This window comes from Lissotriton helveticus, chromosome 1_1 (assembly GCF_964261635.1).
Source record: "Lissotriton helveticus chromosome 1_1, aLisHel1.1, whole genome shotgun sequence".
Taxonomy (NCBI): Eukaryota; Metazoa; Chordata; class Amphibia; order Caudata; family Salamandridae; genus Lissotriton; species Lissotriton helveticus.
The window spans coordinates 1,987,920,508-1,987,934,718 of record NC_136057.1 but is presented as its reverse complement, the minus strand read 5'-3'; the positions used below and the strand labels follow the sequence as shown (position 1 = coordinate 1,987,934,718).

Here is a 14,211-nt window from a genome sequence, read left to right as displayed (position 1 = left end):
CCCTACCTTTACCACTGTGCAAATGCACCCCGTGGCGCGTTTTAAGTTGGGGGATTAACTCCCCTTGAATCCTGAGGGTGCCTGGGGTGCAACTAGCCCACCAGCTACCTCTAGTAAGCGCCATAGAGCGGTGTTGCAGAGATGTATAAAAAGGGGTGTGGCCTCACAACATCACTCTGCAACGCAGCCACCTGGCGCATACTGGAGGTTGCTGGTGGGCTAGTTGGCCCCCAGGGACCCCCAGTATTCAAGGGGAATTTGTTCCCCCTCTGCAAACGTGCCAGGGGGGCATGAGTTCTGCATGAAGGGGGCATGGCCTCCGGCACGATGCTGGTGTTTTTCTTTTCTTTTCAAGAAGGGGGGCTGTGTAGACCCCCTTCTTTTTCTATTTTTTTGCCCTGGGGACCCCATCCCCAGGGCTTGCCCCCTATTTTTTTTTCTTCAAATGTGGAGGGGGGCTGCGTGCCCCCACCCCCTCCTGAGGCTTCTTTTAGCCCCGGGGACCACATCCCCTGGGGCTCTGCCTCTTTTTTTTATATGTATTTGTTGGGGAGGAGGGGCCCCCCTCCCGAGCCACTTCTGGCCCCGGGGACCCCATCCCCGGGACCGGCCTACCTACTTTTTTTTAATTATTATTTTTTAATTATTTGGGGAGGGGGGCCGCGTAGCCCCCCTCCCGGGCCACTTCTAGCCCCGAGGAACCCATCCCCCGGGGCTGGTCCTCTTCGTTGGGGACCGTGGGGGGGGTCCTCAATCCCCCCACAGTCCCTGCCTGCGCCCCGCGTTCTTTGGGAGCCGACATTGCTTTTCTACATGGGGAGCAGCTAACATGTTGCTCCCCATGTAGAAAAGCAATAGTCTTTGGAAGAGAGAGCAGGCGATGTTTAAAAAAAAAAAAATTGGGGGGGCCTTGGGCGTCCTTTTGGGACCCCCTGAACAGGCCTAGGGGGTCAGGGTGTTTCTACCCTGCCCCCTTTGCGTCTTTTGAGCACTGGTTTTTCCGTTTTCTTGTGCCTCGGTTCTACCGAGACACAAGACAGCTGCCAACACTTCCTGGTTTGGAGTGTTGACAGACAGTTGACAGCCAATTAGCATGCAGCTCGTGCTCGTAAGGGTACGCCTATGATCCTCGGAGGTACACGTACCCTACTTCGTCCATAGATATATCTATGATTTTACTTTTGATTTTCTCAGGAACTACTGCACGGATTTACACCATTTAACAAAACGCGTGATCTGCGAACCAAACTCTACCATTTTGCCATATTTGGTGTAATTCCGTTCAGCAGATAGCCGTGGCTGTAGCCGCGGCTAAAGGTCCTCATGGAAAATTGCATGGGGAAAACACATTTTGGGACCCCCACCCTTTTTTCTCGGCCCCCGCTTGACGAATCACCGTGAAACTTTCAGGATAGGAGCGGAGCGGGCCATCTTCTTGGAGAATTTCGCGAAGATTCGTCAACCGGCGCCAAAGTTATTCCAAATAGAATGTTGCGGATTTCCTATGGAAACTAGGTCCTAACTATAACTACCTACTTAAAAGAATTGACATGCCTATCTGATCTCTCTTGCAAGTTTCCCTTTATGAATCACTGCAGAACTCACTTTAAAATGCAGTCCTAATCGACCTTAAAGTACTGCTTTGGCACAGCAATGCACTCAGCCCTTCTTGGACTCTGACTGCCTTCCCACTGCAGTAAAAGCCTATCTGAGGTTCGTAAACTTTGTCTCGATGACTGCACCATCTGGTTGGGAATCTGGATGAAACAAATGGGCCTGCTGGAACGTTTACGTGCTCAGAGGAAGACTTTAGAAACACATCATCAAAAAACAAAAGGAGGGTGGTAGGAAGAAGGAATATAAAAGCTTGCGCTATAGCCTACGGCGCATGCACCATTTGGAAACTATTTAAGGCGGCCCACGGTAGGATTAATTACCTTAATGTTGAAGTTCAATAAATCCTTTAAATTACGTTATTGTTGATACCGTGCTTTTATACCATAAAATGTGCGTGCTTCGAAAGTGAAATGTGGTCTAAAATTTTAAAAAAATAATGACAAGTAACGGCTACAAAAATGAGTTACTTTTGTCTTTTGCTTTTACTGGCCATATTACTTTAACTAAAGTACATCTGGTACCCTTAAGTGCTGTCTTTGGCATGATGGAGCCCAAGAAAGTCATAATGGGGCAATTATCGTTATCGTTGGCATGTTGAAGTCATAATTGGTACAATGCTGCCTTTGGTAAATAAATATTGGTATATTGTGGTCAACGTTATGGCCATCTCTGGTTTGCATAATAATGGCTATGTATAATGGAGGATATTCTTGGCATACAGTGAGTATTCAGGAGCTGATGATGCCTGTGACGTGGCTGTAGTTATTCCAGGCACAATCACTGGGCATACTGCTATACATACACAAGTGTTTGAAACCACAAGGCGACTGCTATCAAGGTACGAAGTCTGATTGCAAACCTGTCGTGGCTGGAGTATGTCACAGTTTAAACAGAAGAGCAGACGGGAGTGTCAGTGCAACGCTGCCAACTGGGTCCATGTCATGCAGGACTCCACCATACGTCTCAGAGCTACGGATGCAGCCGAGGCATAGTTGCGGTGGGAAACGTGCGGTTACACTGCTCAGGTTGCAAGCTGCTAGTGGCTGTAACAGCAGCACAGCGCTAGTTGTGGGCGTGAAAAGGGGCACTTCGGAGCTTGTAACAGCGTGGGAGCCCATGTGAAACTGTGCTGCAGACAGCTGAATCATTTGCAGGCGCTCGCCCAATATCGACCTTTGTAACGGCGCTATGGGTCTGTGAGAGTAAACCAACAGTAGTTCCGGTCGTGCTCTCCAAGATGCAACCTCGTACAAACAAAGGTCACCAAAATAAAAAGCACTTTAAGATGGGAGACTTATTTACTTTGTGTGCCTACCAACATGCTAAAGATGCCTTCAATGGTACACTCTGAAGCAATGCACAGAAGAGGGCAATGGCTACAACGTTTCACCTGTTTGCCGAGCCTAGTTTAAAGAGGAAAGAAAAATCTCTGATGTCAGGCAGCCTGATTCACAAAGGGCTAGTGAGCGGACTTCAGTTACCCACTGAGGAGGTCCAGTCAGGAGTTGCACCTTTGAGTAAAAACCCACTGAGCTACATTACCAACTTAGGGAGCTAGGATGCAAAGTTCTACTTGAGAGGCTGAGTGAACTCCGCTTGCACAATGACCCTTCTTATTAATTCGGCTCACAGAAAGGCAAGCCCTGAAATAATTATAAGGAGTTACTGTGTTTTGTTTTACCCCCACTAATAGAGGTCTTCATTGTCCATACATAACAACTGCTCATGGGGGAGAGTTAAATGGGTGGGTCATTGCATTTTTTTAGGAGCAAACCCGGTATTCCGGTAGTGCTAACCAGCACTTCTGTGGGTCCATTTAAAGCACAGGGTGGTGGTTACTAGCAGTGCCAGTCGGCGAATCTCCTCTTTTATTGGACCAACCCTTTTTTTCTGAGGACTTGAGCTGTTTTGCAAAGTGTCCGTCCATTCGCAGCCAGCGGGATCAAGCCCTGGTGCGTTGCACCCCAACAGGGAGGAGGCTGGTGTTTGTGTGCACCCGCTCGTCCAGGGACCTTCCTGAATTCCGAGGCAACCCTTACCAGGCAGCTCCTGGCGCAGTGCCGAGAAGCTTCAGACGGAGACAAGGCACGTCGCCGACCGAGCACCACCTCTCACCATTAGCATCCCCAGTGAGATTCAGCATCCCCAGTGAGACTCAGCATCCCTAGTGGGATGCAGCACCCCTCCTTTCACCCCGTACCTTGCTGAACACCTCCAGGTCATCGTCCTCGTCAAAGTCCAACGCATCAGTGCACAGGGGCAACGTGGCAGGGAGGGCTTCCGGGGTCTGGGCTGGGACGTGGCGGCGCAAGGGAGACGGGGGCGCTCCCCCGGAAGGTTCAACTCGCTGGACCACGGGGCCGGCTGACATGGCCCCGGGCAGCGACTTCAGTCGTCCAGAGAGCGATCCTGGCGGCTGCCTTCCAGCGCGATGTAAGGCGTTGTGTGCGCAGGACCGGATGAGAGGTCCTGGCGCTGCAGCGGCAACAAACAGCTGATCCGGTGGGGAAGGCAGGGCTCTGTGTCAGCCGTGCCAGAGCAGAGCGCTGTACCCGCCGAGTCAGGAAGGTACGGGCAATGTCAGTCCAGCAGTGCTTTCGGCTGCACAGAGAAGCAGAAACGGGGTTTTAACTGCGTAAATAGTGGGGCTGAATTTCCCAATAGATCTAGACACATTATGAAAGCGAAAGTAAACTGCTTCAGTCACAGTACATACACATGGCAGAGACGCCTCGCCATCACAAAACCACTGGGCGTGCTTAGAACGTTTTTAGAGTAGCACTTACATTCAAAACCAGGGCTCAGCCCCTGTAGTCCCTTCAGAGTTGAAGGAAGAAAGGTAGATCGGTGCACCTAGAGTCGGACTGGCCTATAGGGCAATCAGGCAGTGCTCGATGTAATGGTCTCACAGTCGCAGATTACTGTTATGTGCTGTGTTTTTGGCAGTTTGTGGACTTGTTTTATGGTCAGGTGGGCAGGTTTTTACTGTTGATGTCGCTGATATTAAAACAAGCATTGCCTGCACCAATCATAAATGCATGCAGTCTGCCATACCTTGCAGAATTATCATACAGTGCGTCTTTACAAGCTCACAATTGGTCTGATTGGCAAAGTGGGACACTTTTTTAACAATTTGGTTTGCAAACAGGGCCACTTTTATTTCATTACTGTTAGAACTGGGGCTCTCTAGTTGGCAGAGTAGGTACCACTGTCCAAATGGGGACCCTTGCTTCTAGTCAGGGTATGGAGGAACCACTCTTTAGATAACCCCTGCTCACCCCCTTGGTAGCTTGGCACGAGCAGACAAGCTTATCAAAGGCAATGTGCTAAGTATTTGTACCAACACTCACAGTAACACAGTAAAAACACCACAAATGGACTCCACAACAGTTTAGAAAAATAGAGGTATTTAATCTAAAACTAAACAAGACAAAAATCCAACATACACAGTACAAGATAGGGTTTTTAAAGAGTTCTTAAGGGTTGCGTCAAAATAATCCACATTGCGTTGGAGTAGTTCACAGTTGCGTCACGTTTAGCCAACAGTACCTTTAGATAGGACAAAGTTCCAAAACAGAAGCTGGTGCGGTGAAAAACAAGCGATGCGTCACTCCTGAGACCCTGGGGAGGCGATGCGACAGCCCCGCTGGACTCAGCGGGCGTGTTGCGACGAATCTGGTCTGTATGGGGAGGGAGACGATACCTTGTATAGATTCCGGTGCGTAGGTTCTGTAGAGAGTGTCTCGCAAAGGCACGATGAGACGATCTTCGGGCCGGTGACAATATCAGGTGTGGCGCCGTGACGATCTCGATCTTCAGGGCAGTGGGAATTTCCTCGCTCTGACGGGATGCGTGAAACTTTGCAGATAGTCTTAGTTTCTTGTTCTCCAGCTTTTCAAACATTAGGCCACAACTTCCAGATGCCCCACAGTCGGATTCAGCACTCAGGAAGGGCAGAACTCTCTCAGCAGAGTTCAGGGAATGCTGGCGGTGAAGTCCTTTTGTTCCTGGGACTTCTTAACAGGAGGCCAGCTCACAACAGGCCCTTGGAGATCTCTTCAAGCAAGAAGACAAAGCAACAACAAAGTCCTTCCCCTCTCCTTGGCAGCAAAGCAACTGCAGGTCAGTCCATCAAAGCAACAGCAGTACAGTCTTCCTTCTTCAGTCTTCCAGCTTTCTCCTTGGCAGAGGTTCCTTCTTGATTCCAGGATGATCTAATTTTCTGTAGTCAGGGCTCCTGTACTTATACCCCTAAAAGTATTTGTTCCCTTTGTGCAGGAGGGCTCTGAGCCTGGTCTGAACCATTTCTGGGTGTTCCTTGAGCACTTTTTTTTTCTGGCCCCTCCTTTCCTTTCAGAGTGAGGGGCAGGGTCGTCAGCCGCCCAGCATGAGGTGGAGCCAGCGTTGTGGAAGGCAGGCACAGCCCTATTCAGGCCCAGGTGCTACCCCCTCCCACCACTCTAGATGCAGATGGAGCTATTCAGCCCAGGGATGGCACACTCAGCCTCTGGGAGCCACCCATCCCCTGTCACTCACAAACCAGACAGTCGATTCACAAACAGGCCAAGGCACACAGAAAGGTCAGACAAGAGAACAGCCACTTTCTAAAAGTGCTGTTCTCAAACACAGGATTTAAAAACAACCTTTCCTAAAAGATGTGTCATTAAATTCTGAGTTCAGGGATACCAGACTTTTATGTCCTACCTTGCTCCTATGGGAAGGTATGCTGGTAGCTACTGTAGCCAGCATTTCCCATGATAGCCTATGGGCAAAGTAGCCTTACAGTAGTGAACACCGAAAATTGCTGTAATTCACTACCAGAGCTTGTCACCTGCACTAGTACATGCTCTACCTTTCACATACACTGCACCCTGAGCAATGTGTACAGACAGGGAAGCGTTAGGCCTGGCCAGTGGGGACACTGACCAGGAGGACATGGCAGTTCACAGACTACACACAGGTACTGTGGTGGCAGGCCTGAGACACCATCTTAGGGCTACTCATGTGGGTGGCACAATCAGTGCTGCAGGCCCACTAGTAGCATTTGTATCACCAGCCCTGGCACACTCAGTGCACTTTACTAGTGACTTCTTGGGGATACAAATATGCCAATTATGGATAACCAATTACAATAATAATTTATACAGAGAGCATTTGCACTTTGACATTGATCAGCAGTGGCAAAGGGCCCAAAGCATCTAAACCAGCAAAAGCGAAATCCAGCTCAGCGTCAAAAATACAGGAGGTGGAGGCAAAAAGATAGTTAGGCCAAGGATGCCAGGTCTAACAGTTACTCTGGACTATTTTTGTCCCAGACTGACCCTGGAGACAATCTTCTGGATTTTCCCATTCAGGCCAGAGCCATTGATTATCTGTGAATAGGGTTACCACCTGGCTGGTATTTTAATATCCCGGTCGGTACAAAAACAAGGCAAATCGACTAAAGACGATATTTTTAGCGCTCATATGTACATACTCCAAACAGCAAATATAAATAGAAAGTACGTTTAAATGTGTTCTCGATCTAGATAGACATTTACAATCCATGACTGATAATTATAGTAAACACCGGCAAAGAATTCATGGCACAAATGAAAACATACGATTTTCTTTTAAGTCTTATTGAATACTACATCCTGGCCTTTGCAGAATATTTAAACAACAACAATGGTTTTTATTTTTCTCTTGGATAGGTGGCAACCCAATCTAGAACATATCAAAGACGCATGGTGCCACATCACATTCTTCGCGGGGACGGGGAGGAGGGATCACTTTGCATTACAGATTACTTTAAACACACAAAGCAGCAAGTGCGCTCGTCTGACGCAACTGCACAGCCTGGAGCCCCTGGTCAAGCGCACACGAGGCAGAAAAGAACCACTCATGGACCGGCTGCTTTCTGGCGCTCTATATGCACACCAGGACAACCAGAACTTCACAGCGCATCTGCATAGGCGGGAAGAATCCTCTTGGAAATTCACATCCGTCTGGATTTTCATCAGTGTCCGCACATACTCCATTTAACCAGATTTTCCCGTGTGCAGCATTTAAGACGGCATTGTGAGAGTGCTTGTGCATATATTCGCCTGCAAAACAGGCAGGCGCGGTGCGTCCATTAGGGCGCGGGGGCGTAGCCCGCCCGCCCGCAGCCGCCCGCAGCTCCGACGTTTCTGAACTTAAGTAAACTGAATAATTTACTTAAGTTCAAAGACCGACGCCGAGGGAGAACTGACAATTCATGCCAGCCAGCATGACGTCAGACCGCCCACCCCCTGGGCGGTCTGGCGTCATGTTGACTGACATGCATTGTCAGACATGGGGGCAGCAGGCATCAGCACAACACAAGTGCGCATGAGTGGGGACGGAGGGCGAATTTTCGCACCGTGCCCACTCATGCGCACTTGTGTTTTAACTTGTTAGCGCATGCCCATTAGGAGCCCCTTGGTCTCCTAATGGGCGTGCTGCGGGCGAGGATTAACTGTGCCCTGGCGCTGCAGATTGGCTTAGGGGTTGCCACTCGGTGCTGCTGTTCCTGTTCCGGTTCCTGTTTAAAGATGAGGCGCCAACGCGGACCAGGAGCAGAGGCGGTCAGGTAAGTTTTCTTAATGTTATTCTCCCTTGGCGCACCCCCCACCGCGACCGCAACCCCCCCGCCATCCCCCCTCGTGAGTACTGCATTGATTTGTCAGTTTGTTAAAGAAGATGAAGATAAGGCGTGTAACCACTGTTCAGGAGACCGCTTCCAGGCACTGAGGGAAGATCAGTGCTTAGTTGAGTCTGTGTGTGAGAGACTACAGGCCTCAACACTCACTGTCACTCCCACATGTTATTGAGGCTTTTGGATACAACGCAAGGGTGAGCAAAGGGACTAAAGTGATGAGCTCAACAAAAAGGCCAGATACCAAGGAACAGGAAAAAGTGGCTGAATGCCAGCACGGTCCCACTTTCCTTTGCAGTGTAGGCTGTTGCAGTGATAAACAGCCTACAATAACACCAGTGTCTGTGGGGGGCTGCTTGCATTCTTGGGTCTGTGCTGAGCACCCCCAGCTGCTCAGAGGCCCCAGCTGACGTGGTGTTATGTACTGGAGTCTGTCACCAGGCAATGTCGGGCCTAGACAGGCTGAAAGACATGAAACCTATTGAGTGCAGTGCATTGAAGGGTGAGTGATGTCTGTGTGAGTGCAGGGTGAGCAGTGTGCCTGTGTGAGTCCTGGGTGAGTGATGTCTGTGTGAGCGCAGGGTCAGCAGTGTGCCTGTGTGAGTGATGTCTGTGAGAGTGCAGGGTCGGTGATGTCTGTGTGAGCGCAGGGTGAGCAGTGTGCCTGTGTGAGTCCAGGGTGAGTGATGTCTGTGACAGTGCAGGGTTGGTGATGTCTGTGTAAGCGCAGGGTGAGCAGTGTGCCTGTGTGAGTCCAGGGTGAGTGATGTCTGTGTGAGTGCAGGTTGAGCAGTGTGCCTGTATGAGTCCAGAGTGAGTGATGTGGATGGGTGAATGCTGGCTTAGTGATGTGTCAGGGAAGGGTGAGTAATGGGTCTATGAGTGCAGGGTGACTGTGCCTATGCGAATGCAGGGAGAGAGATGTATCTGTGCAAGTGCAAAGAGACTTGTCTGGCTACTCCCAGAGATGTATTGGCCAAGATACCTCTTTCTCAAATGTGCTTAAGAATGCACCATTTGCCCACTCTTTTTTCAAAATGTTCTTGTGGGAGAACCCCCGAATCCCCCATAGGTGGTTGGGCCTCGCACGCTGCGCGCGCTCGCCACAGTGCAGTATTTACGCCTCACCACTTTCAAATGTCACCAGCCGCCCCTGAAAACAGGTCCCCTAATCATAGAAGGAACAGAAAGAAAGGCCCATAAATCATTCTTGCTGTTTAAACCAAATAAGAGGAAAGCACAAGTTTTTGTTCTTTCTGCCACAGAGTCAAGGTAAACAGTTCTCTGTTCAAAAACCGCGCCATGGGTATTCAAGTAGTTGTGTAGAATTATATTAATATAGGTGCCGTTTATAGAGCACACCGTACAAATTGTATATAGATGTTTGCAGTAGGCTTATAACCAAGCTAAGACCTTAGCAGGAGTTTTGCTGCTAAAGTGTGCCGCTGGCTGTTTTCCAAAAGATGCCTTGAGGAAAACTCTATTTGCATTCTACACATTAAACGTTCCAGTGGAGAGTGAGATTTACTTGGCAGAAGGGGTTCTTGGGGGGTGGACGAGCGTAGGGAGGTCTGCCCCCCTCCCCACATGTTTGGGGAATGGAGGCGGCTCACCCGTCTGCTCCGCCCCCCTTTGGGCTTATTAGGGTGGTTGGGCTATCTTATAGCCCAATGGATATTTATTTCTCCATTTTGTTCGACCAGCCACCATTTTGTGGTATTCACTGTGGCTGGTCGTAGGAATAACAGGGCTTTTTCTACTTTGTTTTAGTGAAGGTTTTTTCTTCCCTGTTCTTTGTTACGGCACCCACACGTTGTTTGTGCCTGTCCATCACTGCTTCTGTTCCAGTTGCGCTTCCTGGCATTAGCCATGTGACAATAAGGACGGGAGAAATCCCGAGGGAGGAGAGCCTCGTAGCAGTGGCAGCCAGGGCCGGACTGGGTACCCACAACCGGCCCTGGCAAAGTGCTCTGCTGCCCCCCCTCCCTACTCGGGGGGGGGGGGGGGTTGGAGGTGCCGCCGAGCTCTTTGCTGCAAAAACGGCCCTGTAACAAAAAGGGCCCCCAGGGGCCCAAAGCGACCCCCACCCGTCTGGGATTGCCCGGTGCCAGCCATGGCCCTGGTGGTGGCCTTCGTGTGACCCCTTAGTAGGTACTTTAACCGCAGGTGAGAATCGGGCCGCTCTCGTCTTCAGGGAACGAACCTGATGGCATGTATTCAGGCGCAGGGCTTTCCTTGTGCCCTCGTGCCTTTTTAGGCAGTGCATGAATGCGTTTGAGGCCCCGTGGGAAGGTTGGGAGGAGGGAGAATTTCCAGTGCAAGGGATAGAAGGGGATCAGCATGTCATGCTGCCCCCCCCCTTTGAGATTTAAATTCGGTAAGTTAGAGCAAGCGGAGGGTGGGGCTTTTCAGGGTGGGGAGCTGAAGGTGCTCTGCCCTTTCTTTAATTTTCTTGCTGGCAGAGCTGCGGCCACAGTAATGTGTCGGCAATTCGCGCATATCTCCTTACTCGGGGCATTTTATCGTATCATGTAAGGGGGTAGCTCCTTAGTTTTTCAGCGGAGCAGAATGTCATTTCCACGACCACTTCCCAGGCACTTACCTAGATGGCCATTTTGATGGTTGAGTTATGTAGGAGTAGGTCTAGGTACAATAGGCTAGTTTAGGGAGCAGCACATACCAAGGAAGGCATAGGGAAAAGGAAATAGGCCTAAAATTAGTGTGAGTGCGCAGGGGGGGGGGGGGTTAAGGTATTTAGGGAGGGGAATATGTTCTTCAGAAAGGTATGCGGGGAAAGGGCCAGATCCGGATACAGGCAGTGACCAGCACACCGGACCATGTATTTGCAGCGGGATCACTTCAGCAGCTTTCCAGACATGGGAGAACACCGTACGGCTCCATTACCCCGTGGTGAAGAGAAGGCTTGGCCCAGCACGGCCAGGCTGTAAAGCGACGGAGGACCACAAGATCACTGCCCCTCAAAGTCCCCGGATGGCTTCGGCGGTGCACCAGGCCAAGGGGGACAGTACTGCCCCTGGCAGATTTCGACTCAGAAAGCAGCATTTGGGGTATGGTATGGTTGGAAGGATATGGTACGGTTCTTCAATGTAGGCATGAGGGTATACCAATAATGGTGAAGCGATTTAGAGGGAGCTATGGCACAAATGGTAAGTTGTGTGCCTTTTGGGGTCACAGGCTCAAAGGACAAGAGTTAGGTACCTGTCAACGCTGTCAAAGTATCTTGAAGATGTGAAGTTAAGCACAAGGGTAGGTGGACAATGCTGCTGCACAGGGTGGGCACATGGAATGTCACGACCCAAACTCCGAGTACTGAAAAGGGGTAAGGGGGGATCTCACCAATTTGTTCAGGTTAGAACAGCAGGCAAGTGGCGAAAGAAAGGACAGTGGCATCAGGGCAGCAGTGGGGAACCCGACAGGAGGAGAACAAAGGGGGACAAATGGCAGGCTCCAGACTGGATACTGGTTCTAGCACCAGGTAAAAGTGCAGCAGCATAATTTGGGTGACGGGCGCAATTGAGGAAGGAGCCTCGGTGCGAGAATTCAAGATGGGTTTAAGGTACGAGGGAAGGAGAATGCTGAGCTTGGGACCAAAGGAATACACTATGGGAAGGGTCCGCAGCTGTGGGTACACATCATAGGCTGGCAATTAAAGAGAAAAGCTGATACTGTTGGTGCATGCGGGAGCCTGAATATCGGAAAGCGCACTAGGGATTTCTATAGGTAGGCATGCAGGTTTAAAGGCACCAGTGGTACATCTTCCCTTACTAATTCTTATGGCAGTAGTCTGCAGGGACTCAGCAACACATGCATGCCTATGGGCTAGAGGGGGAGGGGTAAGGGTGTAGATTGGGAGCAACTTCTAATACGCCTAGTAACTTGGACCTTTATTTAATTTGGATTGTGGAGGTAGAGTAACAAAAAATTATCTCAACGTCCTTTGGGTTAAGGGAAACTGCTCACGCATAGATGGAGGGCTCAGAGGCCTGGAAAGGTCAGCACTGGTTTTCCCTCAAACGGTATTACGCAGGGGGTAGCTCACTTGAAAGCGTCCCACTGGAGGAAGAGGCCTTTGTTGCTTATTTTTCAAGTGTAAATGTCATGGAGGACAGGGCATTTAGAGGTTGCATGCCACTTGGGAAAAGTTTTCATTGTTGGGTGCCCAATTTCTGCGGGGTGGCTGGATATGTTAGGGTGCTCATGTCGGTTTTGGGGGGTTCCTTTGGCATCAGAGCAGATGGCTGGACCCATTTGGGGGCTGTTATTCTTGGATATTAAGATTGACTCGGTGGCCAGTAGGGCCTGTTTAACATAGTGGTACAGCCGACACGATTGGGGATCATGGGTGATTTGGTGTACATGGGAGCACCAGAGCAGAAAGCTGGATCCGTTTTGGGGGCTGTCATCCTAGGACATTGAGATCCATCCTGTGGACACGGAGGCCTGGTTATGTTAGTGATAAAGCAAACACAAAAGGGGATCATAGATTTGGTGTACATTGGTCACCAGATCAGACAGCTGAGCCCAGGTCAGGGGCTGTCAATACAGGGCAGTGAGAAGGAGCCTGAGGCCATGGTGACCTGGTTACTAACGGCGATAGCGCAAACACAGCACTAGCACATGCTTGAGCAGCTCAGAGTTCACCTTTGTGGTACCATTGGCAACTTAGAAGACACATTGCCCAGAACGGCTTTGGCACTGGTTCCAAAGGCTGCCAGTGGTTCCTGGGCATGCTCGAGGAGCTCAGAGTTTACCTTTGGGGTACCATTGGCAACATAGAAAGCAGGTGGCCCAGAACGGCACTGGCACATGCTTGAGGAGCTCAGAGTTGACCTGTGGGGTACCATTGGCACCATAGAAGACACGTGGTGGCCCAGAACGGCACTGGCTCATGCTAGAGGAGTTCAGAGTTGAACTTTGGGGTACCATTGGCAACATATAAGACACGTGGCCCATAACGGCACTGGCACCCAGGGGCATCAACATTGAAAAGTGGCCATGGAAGCACGGTTTGCTGATGGTAATTAGACAAGCCAGTTACACGGACTGCCAGAGGAGGCTAGACAGTTCTGGGAGGTCATGGGTGAATCTGGGGAACAGTTGAAAGCTTAGACGACAGCCTGATCAGCACGGCACAGTCATTCCTGGGGTATGACATTGAGTCTGTGACCATGGAGGTCCCTGTGTACGGATAGGGATTAGAGATGATAAGCCTGGTTCTGCAGACTTCCAGAGGAGGCTGGACAGTTCTGGGAGGTCAGGGGCACACTCAGAGTACATTTGGCAACAGTGAAAGCAGCTGAATCCAGTACGGTGCTGCCACTCATGGGCATTGTAATTAATTCTGTGGCCAAGGGGGCATACTTAACAAGGGGATAAATCTAACAAGCCCGTTTCCATGGACTGTCAGAGGGTGTTGGACAGTGTTTGGGACAGCCAGGGCCTGGCCTATGGGCCCGTTACAAAAAGGGAGGACAGTTTGTCCCTGTACAGGGATATTATTCGTGGCCATTCAGTGTGATTATGGGGCATGGAGACCAACCTTTACTGTTGGAAAGAAATCTAACCAGGCGGTGATATGGGACACAACGGTGAGGCGGGTCGCCATGTGGGTTGCACACAAGGCCTGTTTAAGAAGGGTGCGGTTTCGGGGACGGTTACATGTCACAAAAAAGTTGTTACTTCACAATAATAACAACAGGGGGCAGTCGGGACCCAACAGTGTATAATGTATGTGCGGGGGCTCAATTTGTTTTATGGGTTAATGTTAGCAGGTTAAAATTCGAGGGCATGTTAACAGCACGTCATGTGACAGGGGAGGGGTAGGACATCACAGATGCTTTCTCCGGCTCACAGTGGGGTGAGTTCCTGTAAGATGTACATGGTTACAAAGGCTTAAGGTGATGTCCTGCTTAGCA

General features: G+C 50.3%; 1 protein-coding gene across 2 annotated transcripts in view; it reads right to left on the bottom strand.

Annotated features, from left to right (window-relative positions):
• Positions 1-4,313, bottom strand: part of SNX7 (sorting nexin 7) — a 202,003-nt gene extending 197,690 nt beyond the window's left edge. Inside the window, exon 1 of one of the 2 annotated variants that reach the window (XM_078644235.1) lies at positions 3,818-4,313. In XM_078644235.1, the coding sequence (XP_078500361.1) occupies positions 3,818-3,988 (171 nt within the window). In that variant the 5' untranslated portion in view covers positions 3,989-4,313. The remainder of the gene's footprint in view (positions 1-3,817) is intronic. The other variant, XM_078644226.1, reaches the window with a different exon arrangement.
• Positions 4,314-14,211: the final 9,898 nt, after the last annotated feature.